The 25960-nt window shown below is 40.2% G+C and overlaps 1 protein-coding gene across 1 annotated transcript; it reads left to right on the forward strand.

Moving 5' to 3' along the window:
• Positions 1–849: 849 nt before the first annotated feature.
• On the forward strand, positions 850–4654 carry LOC148025699 (pentatricopeptide repeat-containing protein At2g33680-like). Its single transcript, XM_087692920.1, has one exon. The coding sequence runs from the start codon at positions 1221–1223 to the stop codon at positions 3213–3215; it is 1995 nt and encodes a 664-aa protein (XP_087549046.1). The 5' UTR covers positions 850–1220; the 3' UTR covers positions 3216–4654.
• The last annotated feature ends 21306 nt before the right edge of the window (positions 4655–25960 follow it).

Consider the following 25960-nt stretch of genomic DNA (forward strand, 5'->3'; position numbering starts at 1 on the left):
CTACTGCTACTACCACTACCACTACCACTACCACTACCACTACCACTACCACTACCACTACTACTACTACTACTACTACTACTACTTCTTCTTCTTCTTCTTCTTCTTCTTCTTCTTCTTCTTCTTCTTCTTCTTCTTCTGCTGCTGCTCCTCCTCCTCCTCCTCCTCCTCCTCCTCCTCGATGTGTGTGTGTGTATACACGCACGTGCACACAAATGCATGCATGCACGTGCACTTGATGTGTCTTCTTCTCTTTTCCTCCTCAAATTTGAAAGGTTTCATGAATGATTTGGTTTGTAGACCCTTTTGCACTTTGTCAATATGATTCTAGTGCCCAAGGATATAGAAGGTAGACCTTTATCAAGCGACTATTGCAAAACTTTACATATTTATTTCAAAACATGGTATATGCTTGAGTTAAATAAATACCAAACTAGATGATCTAAAAATGGTGGCCTTGCAAGGGTATTGCTGTTGAGGTCCATCATCAAAGTATCAAACATGTACATCTACCATTGACATGCACATATTGTGCAAAGACGGGCCATATAACAACACTGTACATTAAATGCTCATTCTACATCCCATACAAGATCAATAATGATATTTGCCTTCTCTAGTAGTCTCACATGTGCGAATATGTGGGATACTGCTATACTTAATCAAACAAAGTTTTTTAATAGATTTAATTTGTGGCATATCTCATCCTCAAAGGGACAAATGCACATCCATTTAGCTTGGTTTGACAATGAAGCCATAATGAGTAGACAATTGGAAGATGGACAAGGTGATTCCTTGTAAAAGGTCATCTTTGTTTCTGCTAAGAGGTGGTTACTAGTGATTGTGAGATACATGTTCTCTATCTCGTAATGTCTATCCTAGTGATGCCTGTGTGCAACTCTTGCATCCTAGGCGCATACATGTTGTACTGTAATGGGGTTGTAATGGAGCCCGAGTCTCTCACTATGGATCCATTTGGCTTTACAAACCACCATTCTATGTGTACTATATTTCAGCTCTTCAGGTGTCCATCCTATGTCATCTCGTGTAGTGATCACCTGGCAGAGAGCCCAACTCCCATGAATGAGAGAGAGAGAGAGAGAGAGAGAGAGAGAGAGAGATGGAGGGAGGGTGACGATACTACTGCGATCCTGCGACACCATGGGTTTTAAGAAGTTGATGGTTGCTCTTCCATAGTAGCTGGGTACAGCACAGATCAGATGCTCTGTTCCAAACGGGCCACAGGATTACCGTCTGCTTCTTGTTTGGCTCAATTCCATTCTGTCATGGCGATCGATGGGGGAGTTTCCAAAAAGCGCAAAGCCAAGAGGGAATTCAGCGAGGCTGGCATGGAGGACGCCCTCCGGACTCTAGAAACCCAAAGGCAAAGAGGAAGCCCTCTCACTAGTGACTCGGTTTACCATGTCCTTCAGGCTGCAGCCACCCAGAAGAATCTACCTGCTGCCAGACGCTTGTATCAATTGGTTGTCAGCACTAACCTTGCATCAAGCAACTTCTTAGCAGACAACTTCATTCGATTGTTTGGGTCATGTGGTTGTCTAGAACCAGCGACCGACATCTTCTGCAGGGTCTCGAAGCCTTCCGTGCTCACATGGAATTCGATTATCTCAGTACATGTAAGGAACGGACAGGGTCGCAGGGCCCTAGAGTTGTTTGATGACATGAAGATAGCTCGAGCTAAGCCTGACAAAGTAACGTATTTGTTGGCTTTGAAAGCATGCGGCATGTCTGGGTCAGTGGATTTTGGTAGGTTATTGCATGAAGAGATCGTCGATTGTGGCCTCATATTTGATGAAACTATTGGAAACGCTTTACTGGATATGTATGCTAAATGCCAATCCCTCGAAGAAGCTTGTAAGGTATTTGATCACATGGCTAATCAGAATGTTGTATCATGGACTGCCATGATCTCAGGATATGCATCGAATGGGCATGGTTTTCTGGCCCTTAAACTTTTTGAAAATATGCTTCAAGAAGGCATTGTTCCAAATGCTTTCACCTTTTCTTCGGTTTTTCAAGCATGTGGTGGCATATGTGACATGAAACATGGGAGTCTCGCACATGATATTTTTATAAGAAATCAACTCAAATCAAACGTTATAACTGCTGGGGCTCTTGTTGATATGTATGCCAAATGTGGCTGCTTGAAAGAAGCACGAAAAATGTTTGATGGTATGCCCCAACCTGATATTGTGTCATGGGGGGCATTGATTTCGGGTTATATCATACAGGGGGATTGGTTTGGTGCTCTGGAGATTTTTGAAGAGATGGAACAAAAAGGTGTACTTTCGAACCGGGCAACTTTATTATCTGTTGTGAAAGCATGTAGTATGGTAGGAGCCACTGAGCAGGGTAAGCTTGTACATGATCGGATTATGAGATGTGGGCTTGAATCAGACGTGGCAATTGGGAGCACCCTTCTTGACATGTATAGAAATTGTGGAAGCCTCAAAGATGCATCTAATGTTTTTGAGAGGCTGCCTGACCGAGATGCAGTGACATGGGGGGCAATTATTGCTGGTTATGCTTCTCTTGGAAGCTGTGAATTGGCTTGGCGATATGTTGAAGACATGCTAAGACATGGCTTCAAGCCTAGAGAGACAACATTCACTAATATACTCAATTCTTGTGGACAGGCTGGCCTAAGCAAGGTAGGGCATGATATTTTAAAGATGATGAGAGAAGCCTATGGAATTGTTCTAAACCTTGAACACTTTGGCTGCCTGGTGGATTCCTTAAGTCGTGCAGGGCAGTTGAGTGAAGCTGAAGCTATACTTCAGACCATGCCAATCTCACCTGACATTATCCTTTGGAGATCTTTGCTCACCTGCTGCAAACGTTATGGCAACAGAGAGTTAGGAGAAAGATGCTTTCATGAAGCAGTGGAATTGGACCCTGATGATGCATCTGGGTATGTCCTTATGCTGAACATGCATGTTGATTCGCATGAGTGGGAAGACTCTAACAGAGTTCTAAAGCTACAGAAGTCTGCAGGTGCAAATAAGATGCCTGGCAAAGCTTGGGTTGAAGTAAGGGACAAGGTGCATCAGTTCATAGTGGCAAACGAAGGAAATCGTCTGGCATGCTGTTCAACTGATACCAAACTTTGTAGAATGGGCAGGTCAATGAAGAAAGATGAAGGCTATGTTCCACAAGCAGACTTAGTGACCACTATCTATAGAGTGGAGAAATAATACAGATGTAGTGTATCGCATTTGGTTGCCAACTAATTTGTCCTTGGTGAACTCCAAAGTACATGTCTTGAGTTTATACCGAGGCTTATTTCTCCACATTATCTTGCGTGGAAAATGTTCAAAATTATGCTTGTCTTGGATCACAATGCTTCAGGTTCTGAAGCTACAGCATGGGGCAGTCTTTTAATATGCTGGCACAAATTGAAACACAAATATTTTCTTAATAGATTGATTTGCCAAGGCTGATATTCAGAATGACATTGCAAATTGTAGAAAAACTTGTGGTCATTCATAAGTTTGGAGAAAGTATTTGCTTCTCGTGGTTTATTCTTGGTTGATGATGCTTCTCATAAGTATTGGGTCTATTTCTTAGCCAAATGTCTGAAACCTATGAGAAGTTTATGGAGTGGATCCCTAAGGTGGAACTAAGACTTCTAGATGGTTAGGAGGATGTGTAGTGACAATTGGGGGGGAGTTTACTATCAGAAGTGGATGCAACAATGGAAGCATGAAAGAATGCTGAAATAAACTGCTGAACACAAGACACGAGAGGAAAGAGAAATCACAAGAAACTGCAAAGGAGAACATAGAGATGTGCTTAGGTAATGGAACCCATATAACAAACATGAGACATTCACATACAACATTGAGTCACTGGCCTAGTGGACATTGGCATAGGCTCCCTCTCTCCACAAGGCATGGAGTGGATCTACAAGTGATGAATGATAGAATGTGGAGGAGGCCAAACAAATAGGTAGAACAGAATACAAATAATACATCAGGTCGGCCAGCAATAAATGCCAAAATAATCACTAATGCGACCACTAAAAAAATACCTAAATAATACCAGAATGTTTGGTACAGCCCAAACTCACACATGAATTGACCATATTGCTAACCCTCCTCTCAAATTATGGGTGATTTAATACAATACAATGATACAATGATAATGAGTCATCATAGTCCATACAAAGATCACTAGAATAGGACCATGGATACCCAGGCAATGGGTGATCAAGCCATCACCAAGGTGCCTTGGAGGGAACGTGATTGTTGATGTTAATCATACTAGACACTGAAAATAGAGAAAAATCACAGCACCTCTTTGTGTCTATTATCATTAATGCCTCGCAATAGCATATATGACCATCCTATCAAAAATGCCTTGGAGTATGCATAAATGTGGATTCTCCGTCTTTGGCCAAGACCACTAAAGTGTTACTCATGTAAACTTGCTAGACTTCAAGCGATACATTTAGGAAGTCTCTCTCTGAAACTTGTGCACTTGTATATCTGTATAGATGAGGTCTACTTGCCCTATCTCATCACCCCCTCACACTCCCTCCTTGGCACTAGAGAGTCATGAGGGATGATTGCATCACTTGCACTAGAAAGTAGAAGACGAAGGGGTTGCCAAGATCTTTCCTTGATATGAAGAAGATGATTGGAGGAGGTGAATGACTCGACGGAGGAGTCTATATTCTGCTGCTATTTCTTCTCCTTCTTCTTTCTTAAAGTTGCTAATTGTTTGCAATTGCAAATTTCCATTATTATCACAATGATAGCATTGGGCCTTCAATTTTTGCTTCTTATCAACCCTCTTTGAAGTTGCAAAGGCCTCCCTAGAGCCATCATATTGTGATGGAAGCCACCCCTATAATCGTAAAGACGCCTCATGCTCAAGCAACATTGAGGGCATACGTGTAATATTTACTAGTGCTAATGATGTCTAGGTTCGCAAAGCATTGGCCGCTCCATTAAACTCCAGAGAGAGCTTGTAGAGCACAGTCCCCACAAGATAAGCTTTTGGAAGTGTGGACTACATGTGTCGAAGTTGATCTTGTACTTGCGTAACACAAAGCAAGAATGACTAAGTAGTATCGTTCGACCCAAACTTCATCTGCTGGAGTTGTCCATAAAGGGTAATTGTATGCATAGTCAGGGGAGCCTCATACAATATTTGAAGCTTTGCCCATATCGCTAAAGCAGTCTTGCAGGAGGTTATTATTGGAAGAACTTCTTTAGAGATAGAGTGAAGAAGAGCAAAATATGCATGGGTATCATCGTTATCTCATGTGAATACAACTTTTTCATAGTTGTCCTCATTGAAATCAATAGGAAGAGGAGTGGGACATTTAGAATGCTCAAAAGCTCCAAAAACAATGTACCATAACTGCTTTTGCACAAACCATACTTTCATAATTGCACTCCATGTTAGATAATCAAGGCCGTGTAATTTGTTATTAGTAGAATAGTAGGGAGGAAGCCATCTAGACAGGATAGGCAGAGAAAATAAAGGACAAGAAGAGGAAGAGAGAGAAAGTATAGCCAAAGCACAACACACATTGTATTGATTGGAGTTCACACGTAGTGTAGAGATAGCTAAAACTATTGCAAAAGGACAAAATCCAATCAAACCTAGCCAAAAGTGAAGATTACGGCCAACAGAACCTAAAAATTCAATCGCCTGGCTTATAGGAATCAAAACACAACCAAACCAGGCATTAAATACAGCTGTATGACAATAATGCAGAAATTGAAAACACAAATTGTTGGAGACAAATGGAGATAGTAGAAGCAATTAATGTAGTAAGTGTAGATTGTAGAGAGTGGAAACAAGGCAATTTGCAACAGACAGTTGTCGCTAAGCTTGGAAGGAGATGACAGCAGGTAAGAGAAATCAGTGATCAACAGTAGAAGATTTGTAATCAGCAGAAAACAGTAGCAAGAGGGGAGATCCTGATATTTGATACCATGTCAGCAGGGGATGCAACATTTCAAGTATGAAAGAATGCTGAAATAAACTGCTGAACACAAGATAGAAGAGAAAGGAAAGATAAAACACAAGAACATTACAAAGGAGAACTTAGAGATGTGCTTAGGATATGGAATCCATATACCAAATATGAGATAGTCATGTACAACAGTGAGGCACTAGCTGAGTGGGCAATGGCACTGGCTCCCTCTCTCCATAGGGCATGCATTGGATTGGCAAGTGATGAATGATAGCATGTGGAGGAGGAGCCTAAATAAATAGGCAGAAAAGAAAATAAACAATGCATCAGGTTGGCCAGCATTAATGCTAGTCGACTAGCAATAAATGTCAAAATAATCACTAATGTGACCACTAATAAATGCCTAAATTATACTAGAATGCTTGGTACAGCCCAGACTCACACATGAGCTGACTATACTGCTAACATTTACTGCATGAAAGTTTGTGTAGGCTGCAGGGATGGAAGCATGAAGCATCAGCTTTCCATGCCTTAGACTCCTTAGCAGAATGGGTGGCAGAGTGAAAGGACCAGACTGTGATGGAGATGGCCCAGTCCATGCTACATTGGACATTGTTGGATCATTCATTTTGGACAGAGATTGTTGCTACTGTGGGAAATATCATGAATTGTAGCTCTGTAGGATGCAACTCTTGAGGAGGCTTTCCCAAGTTTGTTGAACATTTCTCATCTGTATATCTTTGGTTGTGATGGAGAGTGAGAAACGGAAGCAAAAGAGCATAGAGGGAAAGGAAAGAAGATGAACTGTAGATTAAACAGAAGAAAACTCTGATGTAAATGCAATACAAGGCTACAAACAGTCAGCCCTGCACGAGTGTATGCCATGTTAGCAAGGGAGCTCGACTGATAGCAGAAGATGATAATGTGACTGAGGAAGATGATGACGGCTGGTAGAAGATGATCACAGCAGCAGAAGAATAAAGATCTGAGCTGCATGCAATGAATAGATGCTGTAGTTGACTGCCCTAAATATAGGTGCATGAGGATAAATTGGGTGACCTTCTCAAAAAGCATGTGAAATCTGGCTGACAGTTATAGAAAGTGGCTGCCCTGTCTAATCTGAAATGCAAAGTATCCCCTGCCCATATGAAGATCAAGCTGGCCATGAAAAAGGTCAAAGACTATCTTGACTCAGCCCTGTTGTTATGTAAACTGTCCTCCCACGCTGGAAAGTGGCTACCCAGGCTGAGAAATGCTACGAAGAGCAGAGAAGATTAAAGATATGATTGCTGTTGTGCCACTTGGACTGTGATTGAGCAGAGACTGCTTCAGACGCGGGCCCAGAAACCATAAATCTCCACCTGATGTGCCTGATATGAAGGCAGCTGTCACAAAAGAAAGACTGACAGACAATAGCAATGTTAGGGCTCCTAACATCCTGGTCCTAGGCTGAGGCTCACAAGTAGAAGATGAACATGGAATAAGACATACAATAACATGTGTCATAACACTCCCTCTCAGATCTTGGGTGTGGCTGAAGGCAAGAGATTAAAATTTCAATGGAAGATCAGAAAAAATCAATGTCCATGAAGTGTATAATGAAGAGAACAAGTTGAGTAGGATGATCCCTTCTCCAAATAAGAACCTGATAATATGGGTGGCAAGAACTAGCCGATGGGAGTGGAGAGGCCTTGAATGGGTCACACCAGATGTATCCAGTTGGGAATGGATGAGTCAAGTCGTTGATCCAACTAGAAGCCAATAGTGAGGAGCTAAAGAAGGTGCTATAAAGTATTCTTGCCAAAGATAGACATCAAGGACCAAAGCGTACGGGATGGGTATGCTAGCAGCAAGGAATGTTTGCTTGGAGAAGAGGGAAAGTAGCCATTGCAAAGGCCTTGTGAAGATGTGAATCCCGAAAAGATCTCCTCACGATCATGGAAATCCCCCTCTGAAATTGATAGAAGGAACAACTTAGGAAGCCATCTCCTCACGATCAAGGATTAGGGCAGAGTTGTTTGAGAGTGGTGTTGGAATGCGTCATACTCTTGATGGATCCGAAGTGCAGCAGAAACAGTCCACCAGGCTGAGATGAAGATGTCTATGGAATAGGGAGAGGAGTGTATAGTTGTTCAAAGTCTTGGACAACCTCGGATGATGATGGCAGTAGAAAATATAGTTAACAACAATAAATGCAGTTGTGTTCAGGTCGATGGCGGTCTCAGCAGTTTGTATGATGATTGGGATGAGACAATTGTTCGATGGCCTGATTTTCTGCAAAATGCAGGTGTGGAACAGCTTGTGAAGAGGTCATCTAGCTGGAAAAGATGGTCTGCAGGAGGGATTGTGTAAAGAAAGCATAGGGAAACCCTATGACTGCTTTGGGACCATGTAAAGAAATGCTTGACCACAGATAGAAAAACGTGGAGTGTACAACAGACACAGAGGGTGATGTGGAACTCAAGGTGTAGAGAACTCATAAAATGAAGGAATGAAGAATGCTGATATGCTGAATATGATACAAAGGGACCTCAAACCTTCTTGTCTTGGGGACCAAGGATGAGGTGAGCTGAGAGTGGTGTTGGGGATAGTGTAATGTGGAACTCAAGATGTAGAGGGAACTCATAGAATGAACAAATGAAGAATGCTGATATGCTGAATATACAGAGGGGACTCAAACCTCCATGTCCCAGGGACCAAGGATGAGGTGAGCTGAGAGCGGTGTCGGGGACGCTGGGAATAGCTCCAAGAGTGTCGTACTTGTGACAGGTCTTGAAACGCAACAGTCCAGCAAGCTGAGATGATATCAGATGATAATGGTGGCATAGAATGCAGGACCAGCAGTGCAGGTTGAGGATGATAACAGCACTTTGTAGGGACAGTTGGTGCTGGGTGGCCTACAAATCTGCAGAATGCAGGCTATAGACATGTGGGATGATGATGTCAACAGCTGGATGAACTCCTGGACAGCAAATGCAAGGTTGGGCAGGTCACCAACAGGTTGACAGGGGCAGTAATGATGTCACCAGCAGGGGGCAGCCTGGAAATCAGCAGTAAGGAGCAAGCAGCTGGACCACAAGTGATTGGGCAGTAGCTGGTGATAAATCTCCAAGGATAGTGATGCTCTTCACATGGGCAACAACAAGTAGAAAATAGCAAAAAGCTGATGAATCACCAACAGCTCCTGCAAATGGGGTATGGGCAGTCGTGCGAGGGTAGTAGGCTGATTAATACCATTTATTTTTTATGATCAAAACTAATTACTTTTTGGGGTTGTTTTAAGGAGACATTATTAGGGATTAAATGCATACACTAATTTCAGATTAGTGCAACCCTAAATTTAGTGGCTTAACAGCCCCTCTCAAGCTCAAAAAGATATGTCCAAGATGGTGACAAAGTCACGCCTCCGACCTCTTTTATGCTTGGAAAGGTCCGACCCCAAAGAAACAAAATACATCTGAGTTTGGACCAAAGGTACCTCCATGGGCTGCCCAAGGGCCTATCATTATCGAAAACCCAATGGATGTCTTCTTGAGTAGCCCAATTCAATGTGTCTTACATGTTTCTTTTTCTTTTAATGGGACAGCAAATGCAGGGTTGGACAGGCTATAGATAAAATGAACTATTGCAAGGTAAGGATGGGGTAATGAAGTGTAGAACCAAGTTGTGATGATAACTACCATAGTAGATTGCCATAATGAGGAAATGCTTTGAATATGGTGGATTCAAATTGACCGCTCTTTGACATGGTAAAAGAGAAGACATGCTTACAAAATACAAGGAGTTTTCACCTTAAGTAGGTGCTTGCATTCACCGTCTCCCATCCAAAGAACTTTGTTTTACATAAACACAATGTCAATGCATGAGGAATGCAAGGAGTAATGCAATGTATCATGCTCAAATAGAATGATATGCGAAGTGTAATGGTACCACTTGAGCAATGCCCTCATAGAAGTATCACTAATTTGCCCAAGCATAATCAAGGGACATACAAAAATGATGCAAAGGCATTAATAGATTAATATAGTCATCAAAATCATATAAGCACCAAGAGAACGAGACCTCCTCCTCTCACCATTGGATGGTGGAAGGAGAAGTATCACATCTTTCCCCATCATGTCAATGCCGAGGGGGAGAAGTTGTTAGTATGTATCTTGTATGGTTATCTCCTACCTTTGAGCCTCAATTTGAGTTACACAAGGACATTAGGAGCTTTGACACAATCTTTGTTTGTTACTATATCTCTTTGAGACATTTTAGATACAGACCCTTCTTGCATATGGTTGGGTAGCACGTTTCATGGACCTTCCATGCAAACGTTTGTGCCACTTGAAAGGGTCGTTGGGTTCCTCACAAACTGCTGCAGTCATTTAGCAGTAGTTTATTTCATCTGGCCCCCATTCCTTCATGTTTTTAGTCACCATTATCACTCTCTCCTCATCTTTCTTATCATCGTTGTAAAAATATTGCACGGCACAGCAAACAGAATCTGAGAAAGAGATAGAGAGTACACAACAGATAAGAGGAGAATCAGTAAATTCTTTAACCCCAAACAACTGATACAAAGATGGCTCTGTCCACCCGTGTGAAGCTTAGATGGCGATCTAGACAGAAGATAGGTGAAGAGCTTAAGGCTAGCTGGAACAACAACTCTGACTGGTTGAAAGATGAGTGATCGATGGCTGTGAAGGGGCTTAGCTTTTATAGCCTACGAAGGTCGTGAGGTTGACTTGACCGACCTACCATATAAACCTCCACTAGTCGGCCAGAGAATATTTCATATTCCCTTTACCATCGGGCGCCTTGAGTTGCTACCAGCTTAACCACTCCGTCTAACCCAAAGATTAGACCCACAATGGTCACCTTTTTGCCATCCGGTCACATAGACCTCATCTGATATACAAGTCAGGACTCAACTAATGTCCGGGCTCACATTTGGCTTCTCCTCATAATGGGGGCCTTACAACTTTGAGCACCATGGATCATTGGTAGCACCTAATGAGGGTGGGGCATTGATCATATCTAACAATCGTTTCTTGCCTTCGTCTGGCATCCTCATTGACGCTTTGAGCCACATGTAGAGACTGACATTGTACTTCTTGTTTGAGTCAGTTTTGGTCCTTTGATTACACAGCGTTTCGCTTGTCTCCATCCTCTCTTTTCACTTTATGTTCTTATTCTTTTTCTTTTACTACTCTCACATGGTATCATTCACAAGGTGGGAGCCAGAGGAGTGACCATAGTGATGCATTCCCTAACACTAGCGCTTTGCAGGCAAGCACTCTCTAACAATTACATGGCAGTTTGCCCTCTCCTTTGCGTGTGTTGAGTCCTAATACCACTAGATTAAACCACAGAATAGCCAGATGGGACATCTCAGCAAGTTGGCGTCATCAACCAGCATGTCGCCTGTAGTAGCAAACCCTTTTCTTGCGTTTTCTTAATAGGTTCTTTTGAAGGACATGGATGACTGGTTGGTTCGATTGGCAGGATCTTCTGGATCAGGATCACTAAGATTTATCGAAGTGGCGACCGAGATTGTGAAAACTGGTGTTGCGATTGCTGTGATAGAGAGGATTGTCGCAAAGATCACCGAGATCGTGATAGAGATCATAATGTGGATGACATGACATGAAGACCGCAATTGGGCCAACTCACGACCACCTTCACCATTCTGTTCTTGGTTTCTCTTCTGCAGCCATGACTCCACAATTGGCAATCATGATACTACGGTTGCCCATCAGACCCTCTCTCCCCCCCTCTAGCAAGTTTGATGGGGCAAATCAATTGCTCTAGTCGTGCCAATCGAGTGCCTCCTCAACACTTTAGACCTATGGGGGTTTGCCCTCATTCCTCATCATCAACCTATCATGGATCCCCCTTGTTGGAGTGACCCTCTTCCTTTGGAGCTGTACAGATTCTCTGCTTGTGCATTTAAGATATTAGAGGTTTAGGCCAGGCTAGCATCCCTCTACTAGTCCTAAAATTCGAGCATTGAATCACCCTAGAGTTGAATCATGGATTCCCTTGTGATGAAGGACCACATCACCTAGGAACAGGAGACCCAAGATGATCTTGCATCCCTAGGAAAGATTATGGCTTCAAATGACCTAGTTGTGACACTTTTGTCACATCTCTTGTAATCAAAGTATGTTGTCTCCTATACGAGTCTCCTCACCTCTCGTACACAAGATTCCATCACACATTGTTTTAGTTTAATGGTCCAAAGTAGAAATTTGTGCCTTAGTTGGCTATTTAAGACATTATTGTGCTAGCACATCAAACTCCACAAGGATGATATAAAGTATAGTATTTAGATAATAATGATAAAAAGTGTAGTATTTAGATAATCCTAAATAATAGGATGAAATATCAAAATAAGCCCACTATTTTTGCAATGTAAATACTTACTTTGTGTTGCATGACATCTTTTATACAACACTATAATTAGAAAGTCCACCTCTCTTTATCCCCTTCTAGCATAGTCCAACCCTTCTACCTCCTAATATCTTAGTTTCCTCCCTCCACCCTTCCTATGACCTTCTACTTGCCTCTAGATCAATCCACCTTTTGTCTACAACCATTCCATTTCTACACCTCTCTCTATCCCTCCACCCCTATCCACATAGTTTACCTCTATTTAGGGTAAATGATCCAATTATGTGGTGATGTTTAGAAACATCCACATCAATCTTCTTGATTACTCTTGGAAAGAATTACAATGGTGCTTTTTTTATTCTTCACAAATCTTCAAGATCTTTTATTCAACATAAGCATAATTGCACCCCTACCATATGAAGAAAAAGTTACTCAAAATGATGACATATAAGTTCATGTTGTGAGGCTAAGAGAAAAAAAACCAACAAAGCACTTCCTTAGATCCAAAAGTTAATAAGAGCTCCAATCCATTGTAATACTCAAGGTACCTCAAAGAAAAAGAAATATAGAATAAGATTTGTGATTATATGTCAAAAAGTAGACAACTCAAAAATCTTTTCCAGCTAAAAAAAAACGTATAACACCATAAATTTTGTGCTTCCATACTTCAATCCATATGATGGAGAGTCAATTGTTATATATATATATATATACTTGGAGTCATCATTAACCATTTTGCGCTTTCTCTTCATCATCAACGTTTGAAATCTAACCCTCTTATTTTGAATAAACTCATATTTTGATCGATCACTATTTATAATATGTCAAAAGCCTAAATTACCCATTTAAAAAACCCCAAAAACTACATACTTTTCACGCCAAAGGTAAGCCACCTATATGTGCTTTCACCCTTCTATTCTTCATTTTTTCTCCATCTAATTAGCATAGGGTTATTCATGGTTTCTTCCTTTGGTGTAAGGAAATTTCCCTTGCTATTTATTTTTTGGATAGAAACTAGTTATTATTGTAAATGTTGACATACAAGTTACTTTATCTTAACATCAAGGTAAAATTCTCTTTACTCTACCACTTTGAGTTCATAAGAGTGACACTCCAAACCCCTAATCAAGTTCTTACATGGATGCCTAAAAGCCCCTTTTGTACTTACTTTTGACCCTTGAGATAAAACCTTTTACCTTAACATTGGAATACATCAATTTCTCTAGAATGTGTTTTTTTACTATGAGCATCCCAATGTAAAAATTTTACTTTAAGCCCCTCAAAGCAATCCAATATTATGGGTTGAGGATTAGACACTGGCTCAAGTGGATATATGTAAGCGAAAAACTCTAGCATTGATAGGGAAAGCATAAATAGAGCCTTTGAAGAAGTTATTAGAGTATATTATCTTTATAGAAAATGAAGTAGGGACAAGCAAATCGCATAATCCTAGAGTGATACATGAAATGAGGGCTCCAATCTCTTAGAGTGATACGTGAAATGAGGGGCCATATCTCTTTGAGAAAGTAGTAACCTTGAAGAAGAAAAGTCAAGAGTTTTTTAAACTAGTGGAGAGCATATGACCTAGGCTTGTGTATATACCCAAAATCCAATGTACTCATTGCAATTTACCACTACATGTCCAAAACCTAGGAATGCGAGGAATTTCACCACTTTTGCAAATATCACCATGATGTAGCAACTTGCAAAGTGCCCAAGTGGCTAGACTACCCAAATCCTTATGGCAATAATCCTTATCTTGTTATTAGAGGTGCTTTATCTAGAAAAGGATATCCTTTCATACTAATTGCACCATCAATATTGGGATTTTTACTTAATGGTGGCAGGACTTAATAGAACTCTTATTGATTCAAGAGCTTCTTATCTAGCTACAAACACTCTTTCTCTATCCAAAAAAGCACTCATCAATCTACAAGGATGACAAATGCATGACTAGATGCGAGTTGTAGAGATCTCGTAGACTTACCTATCTCATTGTAGTCCTCATCACTTAGTGGGCTCACAAGTGGCTCCATGATCCAAGTGTTGTCTCCTAATCCCTAGCTTCAGCTAAGTCCATGTGTCCTCTAAGTGATTGTGAATGAAGAGAAGAAGAAGGGAATGACACAAGAGTTACAAAAGAGATTCTCTAGTGGTTCTCACTCTCCCACACACACACAAGCATGGGCGCGTGCACACACACACACACACACACACACACACACACACATTACAAGATACTCCAATGGATAAGATAGAAGCAAGAAGAAGAGACCTTAAAGTTAGCACACACAAGAATAACCTCTTATATTCTATTTTGAACCTTTTATAATGGACTTAAACGTATCCCTTTCTTGGGCTCTCGACCATTTCTTGTATTGCATGCATATAGCTAGGACTCTCTCCTCATTAATTAAAAGGTAGAGCCTAAGTAGAAGCACACAAGTGAAAGCAAGAGCAAAGAAAATCAGATGTGAGCACTATCGTCATAGAGTGCAGTGCGGTCACACTCAGAGGCCGACACATGTGGACATTTACATCCTACTCTACAATCAACATCCAGAGTGCAAAGCTCGACATAGTCACAACAATGAAGGAACTGATGCCAAATGTACTCAACAATAAAATAATCTGAATGTATTACTATATGAAACAATACAATTGTCTTAGCAGAGACAAAAGTGTTGTCAACATAGCATTGGGGATAGTTGATGAGCAATCACAAAACCTTCATGAACTCAAGACAACTAATGAATACAAAAAAATGTCAGTGGTACTACCACATATTGTGACTGAGGATAATACAAGTGTTAGCCCTGCTACAAAATAGCACTCAGAATGCTAGCCAAATAATTGGTCAAAGGGACACATGAAAGTTCTAATAGTCCAGCATGGGAGCCCTTTTGCCTTCGAATCCTAATTTTCCTTGGATGTTTGATCCTTATCTCCTGGACTAGGCAACGCTTCATCTCCTCACTCCCATTCTTATATAGCCTATAGCTTACTACGATATTCTCTTCGTCCATGTGCAATGCCAAATGGTCTTCACTGCTCTTGCACCCATCGGCTCATTAATGCACTGCTAGTGGCTCTTAGCTTTGAAGGCCACTAACTAATGTCAACTCCTTTAACAAAGTGTACATGTGTGTGGTCACAATGTGTGAAGTAAATATAGAGCAGTGTAGGCATAGGCACCTTTACCCTGAACAACCTCCCACTTAATGGAGAATGTGCCCCTAATGAGGAAAGGATAATACAAAGTGGTAAAGTACAATGTATATAAAGTACAATAGGATGAGGAATAGACATCATCTCATCCTACACCAATCATCTTTCTAAGGAAGATAAAATGTTTCGATCAAAGTCTTTTAGTGAGCAGATTTGCAAGATTCTTATTAGTTGAGATCTTGACAAGCTCAATAGACTTGTCCTCTACCATCTCCCTGATGAACTAATAGTGCACCTCAATGTGCATTTTTTCAAATAGAAAAGTGAATTCTTGGCTAATTGAATAGCACTCATAGAATCCAAATGCAATGTAAGAGCAATAGTAATACCAAGGTCTATCACCCAACAGCCTGACCATAAGGTCTTCTTGCAAGCCTCAATGGTTGTAATATGCTCTACCTCGATAAGGCCATGCATTTTTGTACCCTAAACATCCAAGAAATAGCACCTCCAAAAAAAGTGAAGACATACCTAGATGTAGACTTCCTACTATATGCATGTCCTGCATAATCGAAGCTAGTGTAACCACGACTGTAATAGCATGACCACCATAGAAAATTATTATATCTACAGTGTCTTTCAGGTACCTCATGATATCCTTTACAACATCCCAATGTCATTTGGCCAGGATTAGTCATATAGCATGCCACAACTCCCACTACAAATGCTATGTCTAGACGAGTGGCTATCATGGCATACATCAAACTGCCCACTATAGATGCATAAGGGACCTTGTCCATCTTGACCTTCTGCTCATTTGACTAGGAATAATTTACATGTCTGACCTTCATATGGACAACCAATAGGCTTAGCACCCTGCATATGGAAACGCTTAAGGACCTTCTATATGTAGTCCTTCTTTGATAAGTAAAGGAGCCCCTTAGAGCAATTGCGTGTGATGTGCATGCCAATAATATGTGAGGCTTGTCCCATGTCCTTTGTCTCAAAGCTCTTCTCTTGAGCTAACTTTTCAAGGCATATAGCTCATCATGAGCTCTTTCAACAATCAACATATCATCCACATAAAGTACCGAGATAATAAGGCTACCATCACAAGCCTTCTACTGTAGAGACACAAATCCATATCACTATGTATGTATCCTTGTGAATGCATGAAAGAATCAAACTTATGGTACCATTCCATAGGTGCCTGATTAAGGCTGTAAAGACTCTTTCTCAACTTGCACACTAGGTGTTCCCTTCCTTTTCTCCCAACGCCCTTAGGCCGCTGCATATAAATCTCATTATACAAGTTTGCATGTAAGAAAGTTGTCTTTACATTCATCTGATAAAGGTCCAAAACTAATTGAGCAACAAAAGCAAGTACCAAGCATAGGATAGTCATCTTGACCACAAGAGATAAGACATTATAAAAGTCAACACCATGCTTGTGCTTAAAACCCCCTTTGCAATCAATCTGACCTTATATACTAGCTTGGGGCATCCAGGGATACTCTTTAACTTGTACACCCACTTGCATGACAAAGCACACTTTCCACTAGGTAAAGGAACCAAATCCCATGTATGATTTTTCTACAATGAGTCATACTTTGACTACATGGCCCTCTCCCAAGAGTGATTATCACCTCTACACATGTCTCATCATAGGTAAGAGGCTTACTAACATCTATCACCATAACATAGTCTATGGAGGGTGTAAATTGATCAAGTTGATATATGTCTCCAGTAAATCATCGCAAAATAGGCTATGGGGCATGCACATCTTGTCAAACAACATGATCCTGAGCCACTGGAACATTAATTGTAGGTTGTCTAGCTACATGTACGGTAATAAGAGTCTCCTTTTGAAATATCACTCTCTATGTTGTCACAGCGTGTAGGGTTGAAGGTCACCACAAGGTTTTGGCAAGAAAACTGGAAAAGGTAGATTGAGATGTGTCTTCAAGAGATAAGTAGATTACAATGAATGTTTGAAGGTTCAAGAGGTACTTCACAATCAATCACAGGGGTTTGAGAGAGAAGAATATATGGGGATTCAAGAGCTTAGACTTCGGAGATGGTAGAGATAAGAGAAGGGTTGAAGGTTTCAAGCCAAGTTCTTGAAGATAATAATAGAGCTTCCAACTGCATGTTCTTAGCAAAGATCACAAGAGTATTTTCTCATAAGTTCTAACTCAAATCAAGCTTGTTTTCTTGACTGTAAGAGCAATCACAAATTATAAAATCAAGTACAATATGCTGTCATGTATCATAAACAACTCTGCATCCCATCATTCATACATGATGCCATAGCATTAATCAGTTTTGCATGATTACATTCAATGTAGAGTGTTAGGGACAAAAGCTTATGAGTCAATTAAAAGGCTTGTAGGGCAAAGAGACTTGCTTCAAGAGAGCTTCAAATTGAGTTCTTGATAAGGATAAGCTAGCATAGCCAAGAAATAAGAGAAAAATCTCCTCTTAATTCAACTCAAAGCATCAATGAATGATCTACAAACATTGCTCTACCATAGGGGAACATAATACTTGCATATTACGACCTAGTTAGTACAAGGTTTTATTGTGTAGTGTGAATCTTAAGATGATAGGTCATCTAAGAAAGCTAGGGATGCCTTGGCCTTAATGTGCCTTGAGGCTATGTTATGAGGGAAGGGGCTAGGGCTTAGAAGCAAAGCTAATCAACCGAGGCTACTAGATGCATCTAACTTAAGGATCCTTAGATGCAATGAATATGCAATTGCCTATTCAATTTGGAGACTTTGTTGTCTTTTATTTATTTTCTTTTCTTTTTCTTCTCTTTTTTGTAAAATCTTACTCCTTGGGAAGGGCTATAGTGAGTGATGAGACCTTCTTCATAGATCTATATGTGTGTGTGTGTGTATATGCATATATAAGCCCATCGAGATTTTGATTTGAGCCCTAAGTAATTACATAAATATTCAATCACTACTAACAAGATAGAATTGGAAAATGATAATAAGGTAAATGATGAGAGGTGCTTAGGATGTGGAATCACTCACATGTCCCTAGGTTCAAGGCTAGTAAAGAGATAGTTACATTGGTGCTCTCAAGCCTTTTCATAGTAGATTCAATTGACAAGTACCATAGCATCATCTCTTTATGCACTATTACTTGAGCCTTTTCAAACTAGATTTAATCAACAAATACCATAGTATCATCCCTCTATGCACTATTGCTAGAGTAAAATGGGAGGTGCAAAGATTTGTAGACCTTCAATAATAGAAGGAGATTGTTAATGTGCAAAAATAATTTGAAACGATGTGAGAATGCTATTATCCTTAAACCAAACCAAGGGAGTGCAATTGTAAAGGCATATAGCCCAAATTCAATGATGGCACATTTTCACCCATCTCCAACGCTATACCACTAGGACTCCTTAGATCTACTGTGAGAGATCTCTTTATTTGAATGATATAGTCACTCATAAACTTGTATAAAGTATTAGGGTTGCAATGGGATGCTCTATTTGAATTTTCACTATAGACCAGTTTTAAAAACCTTTAATTTTTCACGATAGGCTTGTCAAAAAAGCCTTTGAAGAAGCATGGAATGTGTAGAAGACCAATCATGAACTTGTGAGGTGGGCACGATACCCAAAAGGGGTGGAAATCCTAGATTTTTGTATAAAAAGATGAAAAAGATTAGACCAAGATATTCATGTGTACACAAACTTGAGTCTCCACACTTCATGTTACCTATCTTTTCTTGCTTGCTTGAGAGTGAGGGACAGGGAGAGTGCATGTGAGGGTGAGAGACTAGAGAGGTGAAATACTCTTCCATTGTTATTTCTTTTTCTCCATTTTGGTGAGAAGTGGAGTTAAGCAGCTGCATGAGGATCAAGTTGAGAGACAGTGAGGGACTCATGTGTGGCCATTTTCTATTTACTTCTCTTCTACTCTTCTTCTCTATAATCTCTTCTTTATGTAGGCATACAAAGGTGGTTGTCAGGATGTGGAGATACAACACTTGGAGCATTGCTATGAATTGTGGAACTATTAACAAGTCTTTGAGTTTTGGACTACAATAAAAGAGGTGAGTTGGTAAGTTTACTAAATCTCAATCTTGGTCTTGCATTCATTGCTTTGGAGGTTGGAAGAGTGATGCATGATTGGTTTGAGAGAAAGGTGAGGTAGCTAGGTGAGAAATGGCCAACTAACATGGTTGATACTATTGAAAATAATAAGAGACCATTCAATGTCCTTATGGGGTCACTCATAAATATGTGAGCATATTGTGTGGGTTCAAAAGAAGGATTTTAAAAATACCACTTTTAGATATGTTTTTAATTTAGATTATATAAAAAAGGGGTATATATTATTTAATTTTACAAATAAGGGTATTTTTAAGTTATCCTTGAATGTATGTGATATATAGGATTTACATATAATGAATTCCCCAAGCTAGTGTACTACTTGTTGCATGTGTGGCCCAATATTTTGGTTCCATTTCCATGACATAGGACATAATCAATTGTTGAGATCCTCACATTCCCAGTGTAGTGGTATAGGAGGAGGCCATCCTTAACGTGCTCACTTCGAAGCACATATGGATAGGAAGGAAGATTGGATTAAAAGAAGATCGGTTTGTCAATAATGGGATGTTTGGTAGAAATAGAGTAGGTTAGAAGCTCAAGAAATACCAAAAAACTTAGACAAAAACAAAACAAAAGTAAAAATAGAGGAACACTCAAGCATTATGAGTTGAGCTTGGATTAGAGGGTATGGTTCAAGGAGAATCGTTTGAGATAGTTGTATTGCCTTTTCAATTATGAATTTGTGGTAACACAACCTTTAAAACTCTCTATTGAGTTTAGAAAAGTAGGTACTGGGAAAAAAATATTAGGAAAAGAAACATATGTAAAAGTGAACATCTTTTTGCTCTATATCATATGTTGGATTTAGTAATCTACAAGGTAAAAAGTAGGAGGAGCAAATTGACATCGAGAAGGAAACTAGGCTTCATAGTGTCATGATCATCATCATTATTTTATTCATGTCGACTTCTTCTCTTCATAAGGTATGGGGGCCAAGATCCTATGGCTATCTTGCACCTAATCATCTATGTCAATACATAAAAGCACTTCACTAGGGCTGCCTTAAAAGCACATAATCATCTTACCATAGGCTCATGCACATCCTTATTGTCATTTAATTGGCCATCCTACTTGACCATGGTTAGTAACTTGGCCATGTAGCATTGAACTTAGTTGTGATTGATTAACTTGGCCATGTAGCATTGAACTTAGTTGTGATTGATGGTTCACTCCACTCAACCACTTGATTATAGCCTCCTCCATTTCACATTTGAGCTCAACAATGAGCATTCCATTGTATAAGACCACTCACTCAAAAACACAATTGCAAGCACTTGATTACACAACTTGAATGCTACTCCACCACATGATTGCAAGCACTAGACTACATGACTCAAATGCTACTCCACCACCCTCGTGACAATCCATTCGACCACATGTGCAAGGATTTGATCACACAATCAAGACATTCAAACTCAACAATGAGCAAGTGATGATATGACTTGGATATACAGATGCTGCACTTAAGCTCATAGCTATAAACTTGTCACTTTGCTACTTCTATCATTTCCTCAAGGTCAGCACATCCATTTTCCAATTTGCCACATCCACTTGAACACTCTACATTAGGGAGATTAAAATTGTCAAATATTCTACCAAGGCAAGTAACCTTGCACAACTTACAATCTACAAACCAAGCCATTACTAGGCACACTACAACTAAGCACATATCATTTTTCATTGATTGCACCATAACAACTACAATATGTAATCTATATGTAAATATCCTCTTTTTTGCAACCCAAAAACATGTAAAACCATCTATGACATTTGCATTTATAAACAACTAGCCTAGCTGAAGCTATTGTATATCTAACAAACTATTGTCTATTGACTTACAAATTCATAATGGAGGCAAAAAAGAAAACAAACGGAAAAAATCATTGCAAGAAATCCTTAAAGTTCGTATTTGCAATATATGCACTACTCTTGTGCTCACTAAGTTTCATTGCAATGCTACAACCTTGCTAGCCTCAATAGCCTCTTGCAACTATATTCCATGGCAAATAGAATAAGATGAAAGAGCTTCTTGCCCATTTCTTACTCATTTTCTTTCACTCCCCCCTCCCCACCCCCCCTAACCTCATCCTTCAATTGAGCCCCACATAGTTGTGAGATAGCTTTGATACCATGCAAAGAGGTGAAGCAACCATGAGCATACATACACACACAATGCACACTTGAGCACATAAAGAACTAGAGCTAAAATATTTCTTTTCTTCCTTATTCCATACAAAAGACTTAGTCTACAATATGATAAAGTACTAATATAAAAATTATTAAAACATATATGCATATGATCACTAAGTATGAACTTGCTAGAGTCAGGATTAATGGGACTACAAATATCAAAGTGTACTGATTGAAGGGGTAAGTTGTTGGAGAACATGCTGAGAGGCATGGCCAAGGCGAAAGTGAGAAACAAGAGAATCTTGTGGTGTACTAGAGAGTGAGGTGGAATTAGTAGAAGCATGGGAAGGAGGCTGGAGAATTCAATAGTCAAGTGTGCAAAGCCGACTTAATTTTGGACAAGTGAGTCTAAGAGAATGTGAAAGTAGTTGCAAGATACAGTGGTGTTTAAAGAAGTGAGCAGTAAGAAAAGCTTGAGAAGTGAGCTCACTGATGCTTAAAAGCTTTTTGCTGAGATTTGGAACATAATAGAGTTCCTTGATTATGTGGTTGGATGGAACTTGAATGGTGTTGTAGACTTGAGCTTGTTGGATGTTGTTTTCCCCCATGATGACACTGAGTGGAGTAGACATCTCTTTGAAATTGACCAACCATTGTTTGTGAAAGGTCATATGATTAGTAGCTCTAGAGTCTAGGAACCAGGTCTATACTTCTGTGGAGTCTCGATGAGGTACCCAGAGACTTGTAGCTAAGTTGATGATGGTATTTTGTGTCATAATTTCCAATGCTAACAAAGTGAGCTTACTCCCTTGAGTGATGTTTGCTGAATCTATTTTTTGTTGACAATCCTTTTCTATATGACATTGTCTTTTGCAAACATTACATATGAGATGATAGTGAGGATTCCTAGAAATGGATAAGGATTGAAATGACTAAAGAGAGTTGGGTTTGTGATGAGGATTGCCAAGGATTCCTTTGAAGTTGGATCAAGAAGAAAACTTGGGCTTTGGGTGAAGGGAGTGAGCTCTTTTGTGAGGATGTTTTGGGTCGTAGCCAGTTACAGCCAGAGCTTTTGAATCTTGAGTAGAAGAAGTGGAAAGAGTATCCCTCATGACTTACTCTTGTTTGATTCTATTAATGAGAGGTTGAAGCTTGAGTTTATTAGTGGATTTTTGAGTGGTAATAAAGGCTCTCCAAGATAGAGAAAAAGAGGAGAGAAGAAACATAGCTTATAGTTCTTCAGAAATGACTAAACCAAATATTATGGTTTCATATGTAGAGAATGTCATTGATTTAAGAACTTAGTGGCAGATTGATCTTCATGCACAGTGATAGTGGATAACTTTCTGAACATGGTCATTTGATATACAATATGTGTGTGTTCATAGGTATTGTTGAAGAAATCCCAAATACCTTTTGCAGTGGGTATTGTTCTTACCAGTTGTAATTGTCAATCTCTCCGCCTTGGATAAGAATCTCTATCCTTGAATTTGCATCTCTTTGCATCTGATCTTCCTTGTCTTCTCCTTTATTTTCAGGCTCTTCTTCCTTGCCATTGATGATATTCTAGAGGTTAGCTTGGGATGTGTAAAGTTCCATGTTCAACTTCTAGACTTGATAGTCATCGCCATTCAGTTTGTTGATCTTGATGTGTCAATTGTAAGAGGTAGTGGCATTGACAAGAGTCATTGGAGTAATGAGAGTAAGGGAAGATAAGTGATTTTTTATTTTGGAGAAGATATGATCAGCTAGAGAACTAGAACTTGGGGCTCTAATACTATGTAGTGAAAAGCAGAGGCTAGAGGCTAAGTAGATGAGAAGACACTATGCACAATGAGATAAAGAGATAGAGACAATGTGGAAAGTAAAGTGAACTACAATTATTGATTTCATTGCTAGTAGCTATATATATATACATGGTATATTAAATGAGGTAGATGAGCTCCTATTCTAAATATCTGAGACATTTACAATGAGGATTATTCTAACAGATTATGCATTAAGGATCAAGAAAAATGTGGAAGCTCTTGGATCTATTAGTGTAGTAGTTGATAACGATGATATTGTGTGTGCATATTTAGATGGATTTAGAGTTGAATGTAAGAGCTTCAGTTTATTTATGAATACTAGAGATGATATCCTTGACTTTGCAAATTTAATTTCTATGTTGATACTTGAGCAGAAGAATCTTCCCTTGGATTCCTCCTCTTCTCAAAGTATTAACAAGTTTGAACAACTAATTTGCTCAAGTAGGAGAAGTAGAGATTGTGGCCAAGGCCAAGGTGGTAGATATGGTCAAAGTTATGATGTACAATAAAATAAAAGAGGACGATCTTAAGGAAGGGAGAGCCAAAGAGGGCAAGTTATAGGCTCTAACAAAGAGTAGAATTATGATGATGACAATGAATGTTGGCAAAGCCCACATTTCTAAGATTTTCTTTTTGAAAAAAGGTTGATATTACAAATGAAAAGAGGAAATAAGTAAATATGTAAATATAGATAAATTTAAAAATATATAGTTAAAATGGATTGTGGATAGCTTATCAAAGTTCACAGTTGATGGAATGCATAAAGTATGTGCAACATGTCAATTTGAAAAGGAGACAAGGCATATCCTTCTACATAAAAAGAATGTAGCAAGGAGCTACTTGAGTTGATATAGTGTGATATATGGAGATGAATGTTGCATCTACAAGTGGATGCAATTATTATGTCTCCTTCATTGATGTGGGAGCTTTCGCTCAACTGCCAAGACCCACAGACTGCTTATTGTTTCAAGCGTTCCAAGCGAGCTCTAATGGCTACCTCTCACATAGCCAAGGCACCCTCGATCCTAAGAGTGTAGTGAGCTTACCTTGATGCCGATATGAGTTGCCTCCTCCTTTCCACACTCCGATAGCTCCACGATCCTAGATGCTAGCTCAAGCATGCTCAAGCCTCCTCCTTCTCCAAGCTCCAACCTCCATAGCCGTGCGGGCAAAAGAAGGAAAGGGAAGAGAAGAGAATAGAAGATGATGAATAGCTTCACCCCCTTGATCCCTCACTCCCTCCCTCACTCTCACCCTCGCTCCCTCTCTCAAGAGCACACACAAGCAAGGAGAGGAGAAGAACAGGAGAAGAGAAGAGCTCTTATTGGGCACACACCAAAGAATGAGCTTCCATTCACTTTTTGAACTTTATATCTACAAACCCTAAAACCCCATGGGCACCCATCCTTTTTTACATGACCGGCCATTGTGGCAAGGTCCCTTTTTCTAATTCCCTCTTTTTGCTTCATGGCCTAGGTCTATATTCGACTATTCCTTTACAGGTGGTACAGGAGGGAGCTTGGCGCTCTTTTACAAAAGTTTTTTGGAGTTTTTGAGGCGCCTTTTATTTAAAACTACGCTTTTGGCCCCGGCTTAGCTTTGGAGCCCGCTTGCGTGTCCTTGCTCCTTTTCCATCTTCTTTTTGCTTTTTCATTCATCTTTTTGCCTTCTCGGCTTGGGGTTAACATTACCTCCCTCCGAGACGGGTGCCAGTCCCATGGCACTCTTGTCGACTGTTGGTGGTTGAAGAGGTAGTCGACAAAGCAGTGATGTGAGGGCAGGGCAGCATGTAGACTTGGGTGCTCATGGAAGCATGGGAGGAAGGTTGGGTGGAGAAGTAACGGATGTTGATGGGGGCCTCCGAAGTCGGTGGGTGGGCACAGTGGTGGTGCGTGGAAGGATAGGGGGTGGTGCTCCACCTAAGGGGGGGGGAATGTCTATCTTAGTGTGCAGTGCGAGTGGCTCAGGGTGACAGGTCTAACCATAGGCGAGTGGCCTCCCTAGGTATGTCCTGCTCTTGATGAGCCCTAAGCTTGAAGTGGGGGAGCAAAAAAGGGCTAGGGGGTTAGGAGTGGAGCCAGTCGACCAAAGCCACCGGGCACGCCTAACTTGAGGACCCCTAGGTGCGGTGATTGTGCTTTATGTGGTGCTGAGTGGTTGTGGAAGTGAGTTGTTTGGTTTATTCCATGCGTAGGGATGCACAGGTATTCCATGTGTAAGGAGCCGTTTCTTTTTTTTTTGCACTGCTAGGAGAATGACAATCAGTACCTAATCTTCCTTGTCAGATGGAGGCAGAGAAGGGGGTCGGATGGATTTGCTCAAAAATTGACAGCTTTGCATATACCCTTTGAGGTTCATGCGGACGTGGAGAGAGGTGATAGAAAGGAAGGG

Source organism: Lygodium microphyllum, chromosome 14, assembly GCF_053477565.2.
Source record: "Lygodium microphyllum isolate KBCC chromosome 14, Lygodium_microphyllum_v1.1.10, whole genome shotgun sequence".
Lineage (NCBI taxonomy): Eukaryota > Viridiplantae > Streptophyta > Polypodiopsida > Schizaeales > Lygodiaceae > Lygodium > Lygodium microphyllum.